This window comes from Hesperophylax consimilis, chromosome 18 (genome assembly GCF_061612785.1).
Source record: "Hesperophylax consimilis isolate HC1 chromosome 18, BYU_Hcon_1.0, whole genome shotgun sequence".
NCBI lineage: Eukaryota > Metazoa > Arthropoda > Insecta > Trichoptera > Limnephilidae > Hesperophylax > Hesperophylax consimilis.
This window is the reverse complement of record NC_142853.1, coordinates 32,557-56,850: the sequence shown is the minus strand read 5'-3', so window position 1 is coordinate 56,850 and position 24,294 is coordinate 32,557. Positions and strand designations below refer to the sequence as shown.

The 24,294-nt window shown below is 33.4% G+C and overlaps 1 protein-coding gene across 1 annotated transcript in view; it reads left to right on the top strand.

The window, feature by feature from the left end:
• Window positions 1-319: 319 nt before the first annotated feature.
• The window catches only part of LOC149415191 (uncharacterized), a gene marked incomplete at its 3' end in the record, with an annotated part of 36,107 nt that continues 12,132 nt past the window's right edge, over window positions 320-24,294 (top strand). The window contains exons 1-3 of the mRNA XM_089642825.1: window positions 320-336; window positions 858-1,001; window positions 13,494-13,596. Coding sequence (XP_089498951.1) covers window positions 320-336; window positions 858-1,001; window positions 13,494-13,596 — 264 coding nt within the window. The remainder of the gene's footprint in view (window positions 337-857; window positions 1,002-13,493; window positions 13,597-24,294) is intronic.

The window sequence follows — 24,294 nt, the reverse complement described above, 5'->3', positions numbered from 1 at the left end:
GGTTTCTCTCTCCGCAATAGCAGTTTACCTGGTAAGCGAGCGCTGGCTCCTTACCTCAGCAACATCCATGGACGGTCTATTAAGGTAAGTACCAAATGAGGTTTTTCAGGAATTGCGGGAATTAATTGTTTCTCTCTCCGCAATAGCAGTTTTCCTGGTAAGCGAGCGCTGGCTCCTTACCTCAGCAATATCCATGGACGGTCTATTAAGGTAAGTACCAAATGAGGTTTTTCAGGAATTGCGGGAATTAATGGTTTCTCTCTCCGCAATAGCAGTTTACCTGGTAAGCGAGCGCTGGCTCCTTACCTCAGCAACATCCATGGACGATCTAATAAGGTAAGTACCAAATGAGCTTTTTTATTCAGTTAAGAATTTTTCTTCATAAAACACATTAATGTAACGTAAAATCAGTCAAGTAAATATAACCATCAGATGGCAATAGTAATAAGGCCAATAGTAAGTTAGACACATGGAAGGGTTTTGTTATAAGCCTTAGCTAGTTGAAGGATTACTAGATATTGAATCCATAAAATATAAAAATAAAATGAAGTACAAGTACTAATTTCCAGCGTGGCTTGTGGTTGAGTGGGTGGGATTGACTATTTTCATTAATATCGGAACATTATATTTTCCGAGTAGTAGTAGTAGGTACTAGTACTGAACAGAAAATGTAATGTTATTTATACTCTGTAAATTATTATTCAATTAGTCTAATATACTTATGATTGTATTATTTTAGATGTTATTATGGGTGTTTAAAAAATAGGTATGTACAGGACGTACAGTATCTGAACGAACCCGGCAGACTTTAAAGAGCAATTCCTGGGCTTATTAAAAATTCTGTTCATTGGTCGCAGGGAGGATGGACTGGACATCACCTCGCCTTTAAATCCTTTCTCCATCACCAGAAAGGTTCGCCACCCCCAATACCTCCCCGGGAACACAACAACCTGGGATTCTCCAGGAAATAATGATCTAGAGCTGGTGGAAATGGACAAACCGTAAGCATCAAACATCTATTATCGACTAGAGCGATCGCGTCAATAGCTGAAATGGTTCCATGATAACTCAACACAGTGACAATTCAACACACTTTTAAAAAGTGATATAAAGTCATTAGAAACGATGAATAATTTTTTTTAACTAACCTAACCAAGCCTAACCTAACTTACTTAACCCAGCTAATAAAGTTTTTGTTTCATCACTTTCCATAACTTTTTGAAAATGTGATGAATTTTCATTGTGATGATTTATCCGATCACCAACTGATATATGTATCGAGAGATCATGTTATTTAAGCGCTCGGTTTGGAAATTTCCCGCTCTCATTAAAAAAATCACACCTCTAAATTTTAATATGGAGACATATAAAATGATTATAGTTCTATATAGCCAATGAATTCACCCATATTTTTTCGTTCATTTCATATTTTTAAGATTTATAAAAAAAATGTAAAAAAAAATCATATACTTTACTAACACGCTAATTTTGCGTACTTAACACTTATGTGAGTACTTATTGAACATTTTTTATTTACAAATTTTGTTTATAGCCTACTTGATAATCACATATATATTTTATATCACAAGACTTATTTTTTAATCGTACACAGGTATTCTCAAAAATTTGTATGAAAAAATATTTTGTGGAAATGTATATAAATTTGTTTCAACTTTGGTTCGCGAACTGTCAAAATTGAATTTACTAAATTATGATACTTAATACTTTCACCACAAAAAATAGTGAGCGATATTCGCGTAGATTATCGAGAAATGGGTTAGATTATAAGGGTTTTAATCTAGGCAGGCATGTGCCTAGGTAAATTAACGCTCTGTTCGCTGAACCAAAAAGATATTTATTCGCTAATATAAAAGAATAGGTATTCGCATGTGACTTACGGAAGAGTTGGTTGGGATGTAGGCAGCGCTCATATGGAGGAGGTATTCACAGGTACTCGTATAAAATTGCAGTAATTATAACTCCGGATAACATTCGAATTCACACATCGGTTAAAGAACCGAAAAGTTAACAAAACACCGTACAAAACAAAGTATCGGTACGGTGTTTTGTTAACTGTCATTAGATGACGTTTTCGCTACGGCGCGCCTGCGAGGGCGGCTAGATTCCACTCAAAGCAAAACTGCGCAGATTCAAACCAGTAAAATTTGAATCCTAGCCACCTTGTTGGTTGGAGCGAAAAAAGCGTTCAGCGTCACGAAACAAATAGTATGGCTTTGGAAACATACAAAACAATACAAGGAGCTCCATCATCATAATCATCTTGAAGATATTCAGGTCTTAGTCATGACCAAAACGAACAACCTGGAAAAAAAACAGAACGACATCATGGACCAAAACAACAAGATACTGGAAAGCATTCAATTAATGAACGAGCAATATGAAGACTTTATGGCCAGAATCCATGACGTCAAACACCGTAATGATGAGCTTACAGCGAAGAATTCTGCACTGGAAGCCATAATCGTTCTACTGGATAATAGTATCGAGTTCTAAGAACGGGCCTTAAAGTCAAGTAATGTAGAAATAAGAGGCATCCCTGACATAAAGGACAAATCACTAAAAGACGTGGTCTTCAACATCTTCAAAACAACAGGATTTCCCATCGAACTGAGGACATCGATGCTGTATATCGTCTACAAAAAAAACAACCAGAAGCAACCAAGGACAATTGTTCTTAAATTAAAATCAAACCTGGCTAAGAATCAACTGCTAGCTGATGTGAAATCATTCAACAAGAATAAACCCAATACCGAAGAAAAACTCAACACGTTAAACATCGGTCTCGCCGGCCCCCGGTTGCCAATCAATATTTCTGAGCAACTAACTTTTCGGGCGAAGCAGATTTGGTATAAAACTCGTCAAGTTGCAAGAGAGAAACGATATTAATTTGCATGGATCAAAGAAGGACAGATATATTTGCGGAAAGAGAGTGGTTCAGGCGCAATTCTTATATCAGATGAAAACAAGCTGGCTTGCCTATGACTATCTCAAACACAATACACCTAATACCGACAACAAATTTAAGATGAAGGTTTTATTATTATTATAGCCATATTTATATCCAGTGATTATCCTCACCCAGTCATTAGAACCAAATATACTCACGAGGTATGCTACTTTTCGCTATTCATTATATTATTATTATGTTTCCGATTCTACTATGTACTTATTCACTAATACTTCTATGTTCACTTATCTGGGAATACTTCGATTATTATCACATGCTTATTTTCATAAATACTATTATATTATGTATGTTATACTGTTTCTGGAAATGGATCATAATTGTATAGTAGTAAAATATTCTTTGCTTAGCATTTCATCTGAATAATTATGATTCGATTACTTCCTGATATCTACAATGACACAGATATAACTTGCAACTCGAATATGATTGTCGATCTCAGCAAATTAAATAATTACAGTTGGAAGTCTTATAGTTTAAGATTATTCACCAGAATATCAGAAGTATGTCAAACATTGATGATTTTCTGTTATTTCTCGATCAATTCAATCATACTTTTGATGTTTTAATTTTATCAGAGTGTTGGATCAACAAAAACTATACCTCTAAAATAATACAAACTTACACGGAATATCACTCAATTAATAATATAAATAAATCTAGTGGGGTCGTTGTTTACATCAAAGATGGTATTCAAGCGCAAGTCGAAGAAATCTTAGTATCGCAAGGTAACTGCCATAGAATTGTTCTTAATAATAACTTATGTATTTTTGCTATATATAGATCACCTTCTTTCCTGAACATAGATTCTTTTTTGAATTCACTCCAAACTGTTTTCAGCAGTTCCGATAAATTTGAACGTCAAATCATTATAGGCGACCTTAATATTAACAATTTATCTCCATTTCACCCCCAATTCGACGACTACCTATGCAAGCTAACAGAAAACGGATTCATAGCAACAATCAATACACCTAATCGTGAACAGGGTACGAACAAATCCTGTTTGGATCACATCAACGTAAAAAAATATTAACTTCCCTGACTCTTTTGTTATTCACACTTCAATATCCGACTACTACACAACAGCCCTCTGCTTTAAAGATAAACCGCCCACAACTGCTACGGGCAATGGTGTTATGGTGGAAAGGTTGTTGTGCAATCTTTACTATGGTGGGGTAGGTAATATACCCGTTGGAGGTAATATAATATATGGTACATAGATGCAATTAATTTGCACAGTGAACAGCTTCATTTCCTTTGATGGAAACTTGGACGCCAAACTATGCCAGTGAAGACAAAGTATGCTGAACTGTGTGGTAGAGTATGAGAATCATCATCATCAGGGATGGGCACTGTTTTTTACATTACTTAGAGCTTTGGAATCATAATAAAGAAAATAGAAGTGGATTGATATTAAAGATTTATTAATTAATATACCTGGGTTTAAACACATACCTGCGGACCAATTCTACACCTGAGCCATCTATCTAGTACCTAAGATCACTCGATGCGACGATTCGGGTTCCTGGAAACGGGATGGAGACTCCACGGGCCTGAGGAGCACTCCATCTCCCTCCTCATGGCATCAGCGTCTGGTCTGGTAGCTCTTTTCCCCCTCTGGCTGGTGTGCGCGTGGACCCTCGACATGAGGTCGGTGGAATCCACAAATAAGCCGACCTGAAGATACGGTAATGCGATGTGACGTTTATTTCTCCGCTGTGCAGCTCAAACATGGTCGGATGACTTAAATATCCCGCGGATATGAATGTTACAAAGACGGTATCACCGCCCGCCATTATAACCGGAATTCCGTACTTGAATTTCCCGATAAGACAAATAAATCAGCGCGGTCGCTCCTCGACCGGCTGTAAACTAAACGATCACATAATACTACTAAATTGCACACCGATCCGTTACACTTTATTAATAAATAATCCACATTTTTGTGACCAGTCGGTAACGTGCCGTGGCCTGTCGGCGCGTTCCCAAAAAGTGACCCGAACGACCAATAACCCTCTGGAGTTCAAATCTTAAACTATTCCCGGAGAAAAGATGAAACTATATATAGCCAGTCGATTATAATGAACTGACTGCAATTTACCCGGGGTAATATGAAACATTACTAACTTTAGTTAGGAAAATAATTATTTATAAAACAAAAGTAATTATTTTCATAACACAACTACTAAAATTAAGTACGTCCCTCGAACAAACTACAAGAATTTAATTGAGGACTTGCAATTAGAATACTGGCAAAAAGTATTTGATCAAACTGATACTGACATTACGATGAATGAATTCATCTGCATCCTTCATACATATATATCTAAACATACAAGTAACAAACTAATACCGAACAGCCAGTTAAAACTTACGCCCTGGATATCTCCCGGCCTTGTCAAATCAATTCACAAAAGAAACCAACTCCACAAAAGGGCGCAAAAGTTTCCAGATAATATTTAGTTCAAACTTACTATAAGAAATACATGAAATTATGCAAAACGATTATTAAAAATACTAAAGAAAATTATTATAAAACGTTCTTTTACGAAAATTCTTATTCTCCAAAACGTATGTGGGAAGCATTTCGTAATATTAGTAAAAAAAAATCAACAGGTCTTCCGAAATTAAATCATTAGATATCGGTAACCCAAACTCCTCTAATCCTAAAAATATGGCGAATTTTGCTAATAACTACTTAACATCGGTGGGAACCACACTTTATTTTTTATTTTTTTATTTATTTTTTTTTATTTTTTATTCAAGATAAAAGAAAATTACATTTTCACTTATTTAACTAGAAAAACATATATATTACACATAAATATATTACACACCGATATTATTCATTTTCATTGTTTTGTTGATTGAGCATAAAACTGAACAATTTTTTTTTAAATGTACCTATACTTTTTTCATTTTTAATTTCGTCTGGGAGGCAATTATATATGTTGCTTCCCTCGTAACCAATGGATTGCTTGCCATAATGAGTATATATGGTGTTTAAATGTATTTTATCGTGTTGCCGTGTAAAGTGTGTGTGTACTTGGGACGTTTTAATGAGTTCTGTATTTGTATGTATGAGTTTATTATTTATTTTGTAAATAAGGAGACATGTATTATATTCATATAATTTTTTTAATTTTAATAGTTTTGTTCCAATATATAATTTTTTTGTTGATGTTCTAGGTTTGAAGTGAAATAGCTTTTTGATTACTTTGTTTTGTGTTACCTGTAGTTCGTTTATATATGTTTCACATGTATTTCCCCAGATTTCAACCAAGTAGTTTAAATGTGAGTGTACGAGGCTATAATATAGACCTTTTTTAATTTTATTTGGTAACAGATATGATATCCGGCTGAATACGCTAATTAAGGGGGTGATTTTATCTTTAATATCTTGAATATGCTGTTTAAAAGTTAGGTGTTTATCAATGCACAGCCCAAGATATTTCTCCTGTATCAGGATTTGCCAAGAATATCCTCGATAAATGCAATAAAACTGAAACCGATCTTGCCAAGATGGTCACCTCTAACCTCAACCATAAAATAGACAATATACAAACATCGACGAACGAAGTCTTGGAAATAATTGACGACCTAAAGCCATCTAACGCTCGTGGACCAGACAAAGTTTCGACAAATCTGCTAAAAGTAATTAAGTCATTCATAGCAACTCCGATAGCTTTTATCTCAAATCTAAGTCTCAAATCAGGAATATTCCCTAACCATCTAAAACATTCAATTGTTGTATTACTACACAAAAATGGAGATAAATCTGCGATTCAAAATTACCGGCCGATATCTCTGATCAATCATTATCTCAAAAATTATCGAAAAAATTGTAAAAACCGTCTTAGCTTTTACTTTGAAGATAATAACTAGACATCGGATTATATGCATTTGCATATTTGCATATGCAAATGCATATAACTCTCTAATTACGACGGTTAATACTTATTTCAGCCTTTTTTCCCAAATCGTGCATATTTCCTTTAATAGCGGGAGGTGTCATCTACGTATAGGGACCTATGTGACGATGACGCGGTGGCTGATTGAACTGAGAAGTGAGTGTCACCTAGCTCCCTAGAATAATTCAATCACCCGCTTAAAACACAAGTGTTTGGTTACGAAAGTTTTAACAATGCCAGCAGTAAGAAAGAATAATCTAACTTTAATGGAATCTCGGATTAAAGGTTACCCCGGTCAGTTCACGATTGATGACAATGTGATTTTCTGCAAGACTTGTGACAAACGTATACCTTGTTCGAAAAAATATCAGATCGACCAACACGTAAATACTACAACCCACATAGCAGCAAGAAATAAACCATCAACAAGTGGCCAGCAACTGCTGACACAAGTTATGCCTTCAACTTCAGACTGTGCAAAGAAGACGGCGTTTAATAAAGATCTATGTGAGTTTTTTGTTGCTTGCAATATTCCATTTCATCAACTGAATAACCAAGTATGCCAAAAATTCCTCAAGAAATATTGCACCAACCAGATAGTCCCTGAAGAGTCTACGATTCGAAAAAACTACCTGTCCGCTATCCACAAAGACGTATTAAGTGAAATTCGTGCAGATCTGCAGAACAATTTACTCTGGATATAGCTGACGAAACTACGGATTTATGTGGACGATATATAGCGAATTTGATAGTTGAAAAACTAACAAAGGAGCCCTCTATTCCCCACTTGGTTGCCTGTGAAATCCTAGAAAAAAAACAAATCATTCAACTGTTGCTCGTTTCATAAATGATTCCATAAGATCTTTGTTTCCCGATTGTTCTGTGGATGAAAAAATCTGCATGTTTGTTTCTGATGCTGCGCCATACATGGTGAAAGCTGGCCAAGCCTTGCAAACTTTTTATCCAAATTTACTACACATTACCTGCTTAGCTGACGGGTTTCATCGCCTTGCAGAAGAGATACGGCAAGAGTATGGGAATGTTAATAAATTGATTTCCTCTACAAAAAAGTGTTTTTAAAAGCACCGTCGCGTGTGCAGTCTTATAAAGAGCAATTGCCAAACCCAGCATTACCCAGCGGGTACTTGGCTAAAGGCAATATTATTCTACGGTGAAAATTTTGAGGCCGTAAAATAAGTAGTTGGGCAATTTGACAGTTCTGAAGCCATTGGAATTCATTCAAGCAAGCTAGCATTTGAAGACGCATCCACTAAACAGAATATCGCCCTCATCTCAACACATTTCCACAAGTTACCAGATACCATAAAAAAATTGGAATTAAAAAACCTTCCTCTAATTAAAGCAATAGAAATACTGGAAACATTGATCGAAGTCGCCAACGCCCTTCCTAATTCAATATCAGAAAAGATTCGTAAAAAGTTACTCTTTTTTGCTTAAAAACCCGAGTCTTGAAGATATGAAAAACATTAATGCCTACATCAACGGCACAGGTCGGCCCATCGGCCGATCGGCCCTGCCTAAACAGATATCTCCAGAAATGGCGCCAAATTTTAAATTTTGTCCATTGACGTCAGTTGACGTAGAGAGGTCGTTTTCGGCGTACAAATTAATACTGGGTGACAAACGTCACAAATTTGAGCTCCAAAATTTGGAAAAATACTTAGTTGTATATTGTCACAAAAACTTTGCATAATTTTAAGAATATTTCGCTGTTTTTGTACGGTCTTTAATTAAAATATATAAAAATATAAATGGTTTTTTGATTTTGCATTGTGCATATTTTGGGCAAATCAAGAGTTTTTAGTGCATATTTCGGCCTTTTTTAGTGCATATTTGCATGCATATTTTGGCACTTTGTTAGTGCATATAATCCGATGTCTAATAATAACATTCTTTCTGAAAGACAATTTGGCTTTCGACCTGGTTTAGGTACCGAAAATGCCATTCGCAATCTTACTAAAGTCATTTCTAATAACATCGATCGAGGAATTAAAAGCATCGCGCTCTTTCTGGATCTGGCTAAAGCTTTCGATACCATCCCGCACAAAATCCTTTTGAAAAAACTTCAGCTAATCGGTATTTAGAGGCAGTTACTTAAATGGTTAGGAAACTATCTAGAAAATCGAAGCCAAAGAGTTAATATTAGTGGCACTCTAAGCGATCCAGCCAATATCGAATTTGGTGTTCAAAAGGGAAGTACTTTAGGACCGATATTGTTTAATATTTATAACAATGATCTTTGTAACAGTAACCTTGCCGATTATATCATCACTTTTGCTGACGATACGGTCTTAATATCTGAGGTGAAAAACTGTTTCGAAACGCATAGAAAAGCCGAAATTGGGATAAACAATGTTAAGCATTGGCTAGATAATAATCTCCTTACTCTCAACACGGAAAAAACAAAATTTATATGTTTTAGTGCAACTCAAGCGGGACAACCCAAGGAAATCTGATAATATTATTACTTCAGCGTCTGGACGGTGTAGGCCCTGTGATTGGTCAAATTCAAATTGTGTTTAAATAAGACTTTAAAGATTAAGACACCATTTCATACTGAAATAGAATCGCCACATGTAATACGATATTTCTTAAAAAATATCGTTTCTGCTTATACAATTTTTGGATAATATCGAAGAAAATATGTCTTAGAAAGTTCATAATCCATTGGATTAATTACATTACAGTGAAAATTATCCACAATTACGTGATTACGTTTGACGTTTGACGAATAAAGCACGCGTTAATTCAATATGGCCGATACCCGAATACGCATCGCGGCTAGGTGGCCGACAGAGCGCCCCTCTGGCGGCGAAGAAACGAATCAAATGACTGGCGCGTATATTTAAATATGCAAAATTACTTGAACATCAAGTGTTTAATAATAAGATTTCTTCTGGAAGTTTAGTTCTACTTTGCAATGGCATTTTTCATTATTATTTATAATTTTTTTTTGCTTACTAATTACATCTGATTTTATATTGACATGTTTTCTAATTTCTAAAATTTCTAAATTATTTATTTGCGATGCTTTAATCCTGAGTGAAGTATTTTAAGACCTGAATTTTTATCGAAAGTGTGATTCAAAAGATGATTTGCAAACTCATATTCACTATTTCCATTTAGAACCCTGAGATGTTTTTTAGTTCTGACTTCAAAGTTTCTATTGGTTCTACCTTTGTAAAATAAATTACAATCCAGCCCAATTGAGTTTATAAACTCCTGATTTTTTTGTTTGATTTTCGCAATCTATATTATTAAGAATATATTTATTCATTCTGTTATTAGTGTAAAACGCCGGTTGAATAGTACCAGGAATGTTTATATACATATATAATTTTAGAAGTGTCGTTATCCACAAACAGAATTCTACGCCATTGTTTATTTATATCTTAAGAACTAGGGTAAAAATACCGTTTGAAGATAATATGTTTAATTATTTTATTTAGTATTTCAACTATCAATTTATTAGAATAACCGTTATTAAATGTTATTTGTCTTATGAATATATTGTTTTATGGTTATATGCAAAAAAAAATTTCAGGTCTTAAAATACTTCACACAGGATATAAAGCATCACAAATAAATAATTTCGAAATTTTAGAAATAAGAGAACATGTTTATAAAAGTAGATGCAATTAACAAGAATTTTTTTTTATAAACTCTCTTTTAAATATTTTCCCACTTAACTGGTCTTTCATATTGTAATTCCTAATTCTTATAAACCCAGCCTACTCTTACCCCTCCCCCCTCCTTCCACTTCTTTTTTCCAATTGTAATCTATATTTAATTTTTGACTTCGGTGTATACTTCGTTCATGAAACATGTATTGGTTGTATATAATAAAGTGAAGTTAAAAAGTTATTTGTTTTTTAATAAAATAAAGTTTAATCGGATAACATTATTTTATCTATTTCCATTGTATATCAATGCATACGTACATAATAAAATGTAAACATTATATTTATTTATTAATTGGACAATTTGCATGGCGCCGCTTTTGTGAGATATCACCTCAGGGGCGCTATATTGTAATAATCTACCTTTATATATATATAGATTTTTACTCTCCTGATGAAGGTGTATATATAATCTAACTTTAAACTTTATTAGATACAGTAACAGTTTTAGGAAAAGAATTACCACCAGTTGGAGTAAAATTCACACCTTTTAATTAAACCGACTGCTAATCACATTGCACAATTACCCTCCTTTTATCCATAAACACGGGTACAATTAATCAATATGTAATAATGTATTATTTCGGTCAACTTTGTTGTAACTATCTTTAATTGTTGTGACAAACTATACGATATTGATTCAACTTATAGACATTGACGGTTGTAACACATATTTAAGCACTGCAAGTCTCCTATGAGCAAATTATATTAGGTACCATAACAGTTAATATCAGTTGTAGACATGTAGTCAATAATAGTGTTTCATTTGAAATAATCCATCACAAATACGTAAAATTTCATTTATTCAAACAACTGTCATTCTTATTATGCCTAAATTGAGCATGTTATTATTCATTAACTCCTTCCTGTTCCGTGTTTTAACAACATATACTCACCCTCTCTCTGTGAATGACCTAATATCTATCTATTAAATGTAACTGTTGTTAATATCACTTAAACTGGGCGCAGCCCAAGCAAGTGCCGCCCGCAGGGCCTAGCAGCAAAAACCCGCGGAGCGGGTTTTTAACTGCTAGTATTGAATATTACTGTTCACATTTGTAATTAACCGAATACTTGTACTTGCAAAAACCTAGAATCCGTAGATAGTTTAAAATATTTGGGAATCACCATAGACAAATATCTGAGATGGGAAGAACACATTAACTCAACTGCCTCAAAAGTCAGAAAACTTACCCACCTCTTTATGACAATCAGAAATATTCTCTCTGTAAAAGATATGAAATCAATATACTATTCCATGTGTATTCTTTACTCAAATATGCATCCCTAGGTTGGGGTGGCTGTGCCAAAATAATATTAGACTCCCTGGTTAAAGCACAGACATCACTACTAAGAGTCATCCTCAAAAAAACATTCAGGTACTCCAGTGATGCATTATTCACGGAAATAAAAGTTCTGGATGTTAGACAACTGTATATTAGAAAGATTATATCACTTGCACAAAAAAAAAGTCAGCACTTCCCTTCCATCGACCACCTTCACGACACCCGACTTTCAAGGAATAATCCAATAGTCCCAATAAAAACCACGACGTCCCTTGGGCAACGGCAATTCTCGTACTTAGGACCTAAATTATTTAATATCATTCCTAATGCTTGGAAAACGAAAAGTACAAATGTTTTGCGCAAATTGGTCAACGACTGGCTCCTTTATTTAGGGAGGGTAAAAAGTGAAAATATCTTGATCAAAAGATAATCTCATTATAAAAAATATATATGTACATTATTGTCAAAACACTGATACATAAGTTTTTAAAGTCCAAGTTAAAACGCGTTAGTTACTCAAGACGTTTTGAAAACCTTGGCATAATATGCTGAAAATCAACCGAGTGGTTATGTAAAGTTGATAGTCTGTTTGTTGCGGGCAAACGGCGTGTATTTGATTGGTATAAAAATTTACAGTTTTAGTCCAAGGTTGATGAAAATTTGCACACTTGAACTTCAAAAAAAGAGGCAGGTCACTCTATAAGTCTGATTATGAAAAATTCTGTGTGAGGCCCGAGCAACGCTGGGGAGTTCAGCTAGTCAATAAAAAATATTTCTAAAATCCAGAGCTCGCGAATTCAAATCTCGGTGTGTAAACCTCGGAACAGGCTCGGCCGGTTGAGGTTGTTTATAAAAAAAGTTTTTTTAACTATGTAACTATGAATTTTTGGTTTCATAACTAATATAAATAATGTGTGACAGCATCTGCCCGAAGTATTTTGAACACCGATTCCCAAGCTTATTTGAATTAAAGCTTACAACTTACAGAAGTCATTTTGCTGTCCGATGTTATCCTTTTTTCAATTAAAACAAACAAAAATATTTTCCCATCACACGTCTGCACTGGTCAGTTGAGTACACTCCATCTCGTTCCAGTGGTAAGATCAGTGGAGACGTGTGATGGAAATATCATCGTACAGTTAAATGACATTTAAGTTTTTATTCCAAATATGCTAAGAAATCGCCGGCTAAATTCCTTCGGGTAAGTGCTCAGATCGGAATAGCTAGCTAAATAAAAAAAAATTATATTTGGATGATTTGTATAGCGCTGTTTTTGTGCAAAATCACCTCAAGGGCGCTGTACAAATATGTCAAACTATTATCAATTTATTACTACTTTCTCTTCTTCAACTCCTTCCCCTCCCCTTAATCCGTTCAGCTTCTTAATATACCCCAAATTGCGGTGCCATAGTCCCACTGGCTTCTGGCAGTATTAACCATTGTGAGATAATTATGGATTTAACCTCATTTAAAAAGTTTACTCATATCAATTATCATTGATTTGTCTTACCTATATGAATTTTCCAAGGAACGCAAAATATGAATACATTTTTGTTATTCATAAATATGTAATTTATTATCGAGTAACTCTGACTTGGTGTTTCAGGGTCAGCTTCGGCAAGAGCCTTCGGCCGGTTTGCCTCCCCCTGCCCCGGGACTCTTTAGGAGACCTCACAATCCGTAGGAGGGACTGGTTTGTTGACGATACGGTGAGTTTACCATCGTTGATCCAATACTCTGACTAATTTAAGATCGATAAGTAACCGACCGAGAGCCGCACAGATTTTTTTTTGTATTTGCGATTGATATCACCAATATCGAAAATAACATTTGAAACACTTCCCCACTGAAATGATCTGGGAGGTCCAAAGTTCATTTAAGATTATTTTCACTGAGTGCGTTGGTTGTCCTTCGAAGCTCGTCATAATTTTAATCAAGTCATTATTTTTACGAAGAAAAAGGACAAATACAAAGTATATTTCATTGTTTTGTAAGCGCTTAGTTTACTGCACTGGCGTAGCGATAGCAGTGAAAGGGAATGTTCCTTTCGACCCTGATCTCCAGTTTTCTTGTGGTCCTGTTGGCTGGAGTGAGTAACATAGTCCCCAGGGTTCTTCAGAAATTCTTCTCTCTTATCCACTATCCCACCGTCTTGGTCACTGTGCAGTAGGGTGTATCGATTTTTAACCTTTTTTTGTTTTCAAACTCGATATTTCAATATTAACATCGCCTACAACAAATGCATTTTGAGAACAATTAGTATTTATAATAGATTTCAGATTCTCGGTGAAATTACTAATGCTCGAGTTATGTGTTCTATATAGTGCTATTATATCATAAAACGTGTGTTTTATAATAATTTGAATATCAAGACAATTTACAAGATCGATATGAATTTCATTAACGGAAATATTCTCCTGAATAGATTTTACAAAAACAATGATTCCGCTGTTTTGGTTTATTTTGTAAGTTGTGACAAACTATTTGTAACCAGGTAAATTATAGGTACCAGAGTAGCTGCTAATTCTGGCTTCAGACAACACAATACAATCCGGTGTATGAGTGAGTTCGTTTAATGCAAGTGTAAAATGATCAAAATTTTTTGAGACACTTCGAATATTTAGGTGAAGGATTGTTAATGCTTTTTGAGGATCTATTTCTAATAATGTGTAATTACATTCGACACTAGTTAAACAAATATTTTCCGAAATCTTAAAAGATGAGTCTATCTCTTCAAATAATGAGTCAGACATGGTAGTGTTTTAAGAGTATAGAAAAATAAATTATTGATTTTGACATTATTGTTTTCTTGAAATATAATTGTAGGAAAACATTATTGTTTTCTTGAAATATAATTGTAGGAAAAAATGTATTTGAGGAGAAAAAGTGTTCGCCGAGTTAAAACATTAGTTTCAGCAAGAAAATAAATATTAAGAAAATTATTAGCAGAAACACTTGGATTACTATATTTATTACTAATAATACTTAATTTATTACTTGCAAATATTATTATTCCACTATTTTTGTTGACATCTATTTTGGTAGAAGTATAATTGTATTCGGGTAAGCAATAGGAAGGTTACTCAGCATTTGTAAATGTTTCGTATAATACTATGAAGTCCGTTTTTTCGATTAAATTATTTATTTTTAGAATTAGATCTTCAAGATTTTTTTGAACACTACGTATGTTTAGGTGTATAGTAATTATATCATTGTTGTTTTTAGGAATAATTTTGTTACATGAATCAGTGGATATGCATTCATGTTCTTGAATTTTAATATTATTTTCTAATTCATTATTTGTGAAATCATCTAAAATCTTCATGAAGTATTTTGCTACAAATTAATGAGTTTGACATATATTTGGGAAGAAGGTAGTATTTGTCAGTTGTATTATACACTTTTTTTCTATATTATAAGTGTTATCTAGTTCGTTCGTACTAATATTATTACATTCTCTAAAAAGTGTCTTTTGTAAAATGGATGAGTGTGCAATTAAATATGTTCGGAAGTATATTTTGTTAGTAATTAAGAACTCGTTTCTATTTATAACGTCGTAATTGGGCGGAACAATAATAATCGTATACTTAGAATTAATAATGTAACTCGACTGTGAGTTGTTAGTACTTAAGTAGATACTGCAAATTTGAACAGGCGCTATTAAACAGGGTGTTGACGTTGATATGCTGTAAATAATTAATTTTTGATCATTAAAAATTATTTTGATTAATTGCCTTTTTTATAATTATACTTCATTTTAATCGTTAACCCAAAAAGCCAAGGGGGGAATATTCAAACAGAGGGGACTCTCTTTATTTTTACGTTTCTTTAACTTTTGTTTTTTTTTTCTACCAATTTCTTCTTTCTATGGTTTAGACAGTTGTCAATCTTTTTGTTTGTGTTCATCTCGTAACTCTCGTGATCGCTGTTTGATAATAATGTAAATAAACTTTAATCAATCGATTTGATGCCAGTTATACGGATCTGATGTGTTGTGTGTGTTGTGTGTATGTGCGCGGGTGTGATGTTTGTTAAATAATCATTAAATAATTTATTTAATATCAACGGTATAAATATACCATAAACAATGATAACATGTCACAGTTAAAATCGTAGAAATATTTTTAAAAAAGAATTACAAATATATGTGGCATTTGATTGTGAAATGACATTAGAGAGTAAGAAAGTAAGTAAACAAGAGATACAAGTACATAAGTTTCTGTAGTGCAAATAAGGTAGAATTAGATTAAATTAATATTGATTGAAAAGATTTGATAGCATAGCCCTCTTGTACCTACCTTGCGTGCAGTTAAATAGATCTGCCACATCTGCGTATCTATTACTAACTTCATGCAACCTAGGTACAAGCGAGTGTTTGGAATACTCAGTCCTGATATTGTTGCATTTAAACAAAATTTTAGAACGAGTAGCTCTCGTGGGTATATGGAATTCAATGAGGTTAATTAAATCAGGACTGTCTATACTACCATTTACAATTTTGAACTTAAATATTAAGTCGGATATAATTCTTCGATCTGAGAGTTTTAATAAATTAAAATTTTTCATCAAGTAATTATAATTTATGTTTTTAATGGGAATACCGAGTTTAAAATTAATGTGTCTTAGGAATTTATGTTGAATTTTTTCGATTGAATCTGAATGTAATTGGTAGTGGGGGGACCAGATCGAGGAGTTATATTCGACTTGACTACGAACCAGGGATGTATATAAAATTTTTAATGTTGAAATATTCTTGAAACCTCTGGAATTTCGAAGAATGAAGCCTAGCATTTTCATTCCTTTATTATTAATATTATTTATATGCGATATAAAGTTTAATTTAGAGTCGAAAGTTATCCCCAGGTCATTAATTTCTTCGACAGAGGTAAGGATTGAGTTATTGAGTTTATATGAATGAATAATTGGTTGATTTATTCTGTAAAATTTAATTGAATAACACTTATTTATGTTCAGATGAAGTTTGTTAAGAGAACACCAATTAATTAACCTGTTCAAATTATTTTGTAGACAGATACAATCTTCAGCGCTTTTGATTATTTTAAATATTTTTAAATCATCTGCGAAAAGTAACGTATTGATATCTTCATCAAATATATTTATGAACAGTAAAAATAATATTGGGCCTAAATGAGACCCCTGTGGTACACCACTGGTACCTATAAATTGATTGGAAATGAACAAATTGATTTTTACCAGTAAAACTCTATTAGTTAGGTAGCTAGCAAACCATTCTAAAAGTTTTCCGTCAATACCGATCTTACGTAGTTTGATCAGGAGAATTTTATGGCATACTTTGTCAAAGGCCTTGATAAAGTCCGTATATATGGAATCGACTTGAGTTCTGTTAGCTAATGCGTTTGATATATAGTTTTCATATAACGAGAGATTTGTCAGAGTTGATCTACCTGACAAAAATCCGTGTTGATTCGGAACAATGAGATGGTTAATACATGGTGAAATTTTATCAAGTAATAGTTTTTCAAAAAGTTTAGGAATTACAGATAGCTTACATATTGGTCTATAGTTAGTAACATCACTTTTATTACCCTTTTTAAATATAGGAGTTAGATAAAAACGTTTCCAAATATCAGGGAAGCACCCTGTGTCAAGGGATTGGTTAAACAATAGAAAAATCGGCTCAGCCAGTGAAGTAATGCAATTTATCAGAATATTGGGATGTACATTATCAGGTCCAGCCTTTTTGTTTTTGTCTAAGGATTTGATTTTACTTATAACGTCGTTTATGTTGATGTGTATGGCAGGGATATGTATGCTCTCGTTAAGCGATGAAGGTGGTATATAATTGTCTGGGATATCTTCGTCATAGACGCTTTTAAAATAATCAGCAAAATAGTTAACTTTTACATTCATGTCAGTACTACTCTTTTCTTTGAAGTGCATTGAAAGGGGTAAACCTTGTTTGTTTTTTCTAAGAGAGTTAACGTGAGTGAAAAAGTTTTGTGTATTAGAAGGTATAGAGTTTTCGATTCCATTTATATAATTGAAATATGAATTTCTTGATAGTTTTTTACATTGAGTTCTATAGTTGTGAAATATCTTGTAGTCGATAAGAGAGTTCGATTTTTTAAAGTTTTTGTGTGCAATTTTTTTACAGATAACTAGGTTAATTAGCTCGCCACTGAACCATTTTGGGAACTTCGCTTCCTTGAAGTGTGAAAGTGGTACAAAGCTTTCATTGGCCTTATTAATAATTTTGTAAAATAATTCAAGATTATAGTTAATATTATTATTATGGTGAAGAAATGACCAGTCTTCATTTGCAAGATATTGATTCATGTTAGAATAGTCAGCTTTGGAGAAATTATAAGTTAGGTTAGGAAGAACAGTTGTGTCATCTGGTGAGTTATTAGTAGTGATGGTTATGCTTAGGGCGGGGTGGTGGCAGTCTAGGGGGAGAAGCTCGTCAACTGATTTAGCAATATGGACTGAGGTATCACTGCAGAATACTAAATCCAGCAGCCGATTATTGGTATTGTAGACTTGATTGACTTGATGTAGAGAGAGTAAGTTCGTCATATCTATTATTTCGCGGGCATTTTCTGGTAGGCTTAAGTTGTTATAAGAGTCCTTATTCATCCAATCAATGCAAGGGGTATTATAGTCACCAAATAAAATTGTTCTGGCATCAGGGTATTTATTTTTAAAGGTTTCGAGGTCATCTATGTGGTTTCTGTAGACTGTGATATTGGATCCAGGAGGAATGTAGACACATCCCAGTAGAATTTTGCCTGATTTAGTTTTTAGTAAAACGAATACCTGTTCCACGTCCAGATGTTTACAAATTAATCGAGTGGATGGCAGTAATTTTGTAACGGATATAAGAACTCCTCCTCCTCTGGTTTGAGTACTAGTGGCTGGATTTCTGTCAAGGCGGTAGGTGTTGTAAGATGAAAATCCAAGTTCCTCGGTGTGAATATCAGGATCAAGCTAAGTTTCGGTAAGAAGAAAAACTTCAATGTGTTGGAGTAGTGGAAGAGTTGTTTGTAGCTCTATGAGTTTGGTACGGCAGCCTCGGATATTTTGGCCGTATCCGATGATGTGTTTGAGTTTTTTGAAGTTGACCTTATTCTTGTGGGCTTGTTATTCATATATTTTATTGTTAACCCAACTTCTCCTCCCTTTATCCGAGTTTCCAATTCTTGGCGGAGGTCCGACAAGAATTATCGTTGGTTCGGTGTTTGGTCGGAAAAGATTTTAACAGTGGAGTTGGTCAGATAAAAGTTCTTTCTCCTGAGGATATTTATTGCTTCAGTGGAGTTCTTTAGAATAACCTTAACGGGCCTAGGTTTATCCGGCCTCACTGCTCCAAGGCGTAAAGTGTTGATAGAGTTAATTTCAATGTTACTATCAATCTTATTCAAGATATTTGTAATTTGTATTTTGTCATCTTGTATTTTTTCTATTTGGTTGAGCTTAGAGCTTTCAGGAATATTTATGATTATTAGATTATTTGCTCTTTTTTTTCTTTCTTCGAGTTCGTCGGCTGCTTCACAAGTAGATACTACTGAGTTAGGTTTATTGGATAATGCTTTAAAAGCTGACAGCTCACCCTCGAGTGCTGCCATTTGAGCAATGGTTCCAATAATAGCATTTGTTTTTGGTACCATTTTTGCAATTTGATCTTTGTTTAATTTGTTTGTTGGGTCAATTATTAATTTAGTGAGGGCCTCAACCGCGTTTCTCGCCAGATTGATGAATCCTTGGGAATCCATTTTATTAACTTTAAGTTTTTTTTTTTTTTTTTGGAAAAATGGAGGATGGGTCAGCCTGTATTTAAGGTGGAGTGATTTGAAGTAGATACTAGGGACCCAGCCGTGCGGTAGTAGTTTGGGTGACAATAATACTTAATGTTTTGACTTTTAATTATATTGACAATGCTCACTCAGTTATGAATTTAGGAACCAACAGGATTGTTCTCCGACTTCCTTAAACTTGCAGTCTCTCAATGACTCGTTAACTTGTTAGTTTCACTGTTTAAAAATACTGTAAAATATTGAATTGTGTTAAGCGTAAAATTGAGTGTGCTCTCCGTGTCACTATATAAGGTTAACTGCGTAATAATCTCAATGTTATCTTCGCGCGCGCGAAACGATATGGCGCGTGGAGGTCCGGACCTCCGCTTTCTTTTCATTTCGTCGTATCATTTCACCTCTTTTCCTCGCCGCTTTTCACCGTCGCCTCCGCGCTCTCTCACCGGACCCCCGAACACCTGAACGGCCGCCCTCTCTGGGGTCGGTCACGCCGGGCGGCCATCATTAATTTAAATTTAATTATAGTCAAATTTCTGGTAAGCAGATTCTGTCATTTTCTTGACGTAGTGGCACTTGCTGTCATTAGCTCGATGGTTAGAATTTATTTTTCCATTTCTTTTTTTATTAAAGGCTAGATAATTGTAGCACTTCGGTGTTTGATTTTTATTTGGGCAGTTCGCTAGAATGTGTTCTACTGCGCAGTGGAGACATTTGGGTTTTTCTGTTTTCTTTCGGCACTTGTTGGCAGTATGTTCAAACCACAGGCAGTGGTAGCATTGGGACAATGGGTTGGAGTCCTCTACGTGAACCCGCATAAATCCTAGGTTCATTCTTCCTTTTTCGATTAATAGTTTTCTCATTTGACCGGTTGTTTCTAGGATGTAGTTGGATAGTTGATCGCTTCTTTTGTTTTTTATTTTTGCCATTATTTTGGGCATGTGTTTGCTGTCTTCTTTGGTAAGTTGATAAATGTCTTCATTTTGTTCTATAAAATCTTCGTTAAAATCTTGAATGTTGTAGTCTTTATGTATTCCTTTGATGATAACGTTTGGTTTACGTTTTTTTATTTCTGATGCAGATATGCTGTTATTTTCTTTTTCGTTTATTTCTTTCATAATTTTGTCAGCGTCTTCTTTTTTGGGGCAAGTGATGATAACATTGTTATTAATTGTTTTTTTTATTCCAGAAACTTCAACTCCCAATTTCCCGACTCTTATTTGTTTTTGTATGTTTATTTTTATTTGGTCAGTGTTTTCATTATTATTCGAAATTATCTTAATTGTTTGCAGCTCTTCTTTAGGCAAGTTTGGTTTTTCTTTTTCAATTACGCTAGCGTACGTTTTTTGTCATCCGCCGTTGATTGTTGCGGGGGTTGGGAGACAATTTTTTCATATGTCATTAATTTACCCTCAATTATTTCAACCTTGGTACCAACTTCGATCATTTTGCTTGAAAGGGTAGATAATTTTGTCAAAAGTTTAGCCATTTGGTCTTTAGTAATTTTTAGAGTTGGACCCGTAATGGCATTATGGATGCCGTCTATGAGTTCTTTTGCTTCATTAATAGATATGAGGGCGTTATCGTGAATATTCATGTTGTTGAGTGTGACAGCCCTGCTTGAGCACACGATGAAATTTATTAGATGCGGTAGTATATTTTCATCATGTTGTGTGCACCGTTACACCGATACATGTATATCCCATTTAAAATTACAATCAATTGTTAAGCCTAGATATACGTATTTCGAAACAAGTTCAATATTTTTACATGAGCATGGTTGTATCACAAAGTTATGGATGCAATCAAAATAATGATTAATAATTTTAGGTGATATTATTATGAGGAGATCTGATGTGCATAAGCTTTGTTTTTTAGCATTGATTATTAAACGTACATCATGTGACCATTTTTGAAGAGTGACAAAGTCAATTTGCAAAGTACTCGATATTAATAAATCCTCATGTGAAATAACTAATGCAGTGTCGTCAGCATAAACGTAATGTTTTACATGAGAAAAAATAAACTTCATTGCAGTAACATATATTATATACAAGGTAGGGCCTAGTATGGACCCTTGTGGTACGCCTGTGAAAACAATATTTTTTTGCTAAAATGACCAAATTTTTTTACACAAATCTTTTTTGAATTTTGAAAGTAGTTAACAAATAATTTATATAAGTTTCCTGTAATTCCAATTGTTTCTAGAGTTTTAAGTAATTTACTATGATCAATCATATCAAAAGCCTTTGAATTATCAATAAATAATTCTAGTACATGTTTTCTTTTGTTAAGATCATTATTAATTTTATTTGAAAATTCTTGATGTAGTAGATCTGTGCTTTTTTTCGGAAACCATATTGATGGGTATCAATAATAGAAAAATTTTCAAGGTACTTTATTAGTTTTACAGATATATATTTTTCTAGGATCTTTTCAATTGCAGGTAAAATACTGATCGGTCTATAGATTTCAATTTCACTGTGTTTACCACCTTTGTAGATGGGTCGGATTGTGCTACAAATTTATTTGTAGGATTATTTTACCATCTTTTGTTAAGTGTTTCTTTAATTTGATTTTTAATAATAAATCATCATTTATCCATTCATTTATGGCATTAGGTCTGATTTGAGGTTTATAAGACTTTACTACAGTACTTTTTTCATAAATTTCATGAAATTTATTTTTAATTTTATTATACAGAGTAACGCAATCCAGTTCTTTCAAAAGGATATTCCAATTACATTTTTTTATTTCTTTATCAACGCGTTTTTGAAACAGAATTGTGATTTTTTCATTTTGTTCAATATTTTTGACATCATGGTATTGTACATTTAATCCCGTTATAAAATGATCAGCAATTCTCGAATCAATTACAAACGCGGACAAGTTATATTTATTAGATCTAACATATATGTGGTCAATACAGGATTTAGTTATTTGACCAGCAACGATTACTTCTCTTGTCGTATCATTAATACATTTTGTTAAGTAATTACTTGTTAGTATATTTTCATAAGCTATTATATCTGAATCACTTTGATTTAGTATGTTGAGATTAATATCCCCAAAAAATATTAAATTATCATTAAAGTTTACATTATTACAAAAAAAACAAGAAATTTCATTTAAGAATCCCTTTTTACTGAGGTTAGGTGGTCTATAAATTGCTAAAATATAAAAATTACATTTATTAGGTAATGTCAATATTCCAAACACTTTTTCAAAGTGAATGGTTTCAACTATTTCTTGTTTAAAATGTAAATGTTCCCTTATATACAGCGATATACCGCCTCCTTGTTTATTGCTTCTGCAATAATAATACGATTTATATCCTAGAATATCATATAATTTAATTAGTTCCTCGTTAATTGCAGTTTCGCAAAGCATAATTACATCTATGTCTTTCAACAATTTTTCAAATAGGCACGAAGAATATCCCAATACTTGTTTAGTGATTTTATATTTATTTGGACACAGGTTAGGTTAGTATTGCATTTATTAATATTTTGTGCGTGAATCCAACATTCTAAATTGCTTGCACGGGTAAATTCTACATCAGTATCATTGTCAATATAGTTGAAAGCCATATAAAAAATATAATATAATAAAATATTATACTCGTAACATTCAGTATAATGGTTGGAAGTTGAAATATAGCATCTATCAATAAGTTATGTCGTTGCAAGGCAATTTACATAAATAGTATAGGTGGAGTAGATGTACGAAATATACTTGAATATTGTAGGCATGTAAAAAATAAATTGAAAAATAGATTTTAATTTTGTGCATCTTGTAAAGAAAAATATCACACTGTTTGTAATAATAGTATTATCCTTGTTATTCTTATTTTAATATTATGGTTGTTGGGTTTAGTATTATTTGATACTATTTCCTGAGAACCTAAGTACAACCTAGTATTGAGTAATACAAAACAAACTTGAAGAATATCGACGTGTAAATAGAATATTTATATAAAAAGAGATACATATGTTTTAATAAAAATACGAGAGAATACTGCTGTAGAGTTATGTGCAAAATACTACTATAGAGTAAAAAATAAACTTCAAGAATATGGATTTGTAAAACGTAGTTAGAAATGTCAATTTATGACATCCTGAGTAAGAAAATATTAAAACATAACGACTTTCAATAATCGATTTTTTGGTGTGCAATTTCAAGCTTTTTTTTATAAACCTTTTAATTAATCTTGTCATTTGCTCGGTGATTTGATGGAAATGTCAGTTTATTTTTTAGGTTATGTTGTTCACAGTTCAGAAATTTGGGTGCTTTGCTTATATTAATACAAGTCGTATGTGTATGAGGGCCTCCACAATAGCTACAGCTAGCTGCGTCCTTTTCTTTCCCAAGGCATCTACTTGATGTGTGTCCAAAGCGTAAGCAATGGAAACATTGTACCAGCGGGTTTGCATCTTCGGCAATTCTTTGATAACCGATATTTATTTTTTCTTTTTGTATTATAGTTCTTCGGATGTCCTTGTCTACCTCTAAAATGAAGTTCATCGTGTAGTTGTATTTATTTTTAACAAATTTTTTCACATTTATTAGTGATTTGATATCTGTAGTATGTGTAAAAACTAAGATATTCGTTTTTCT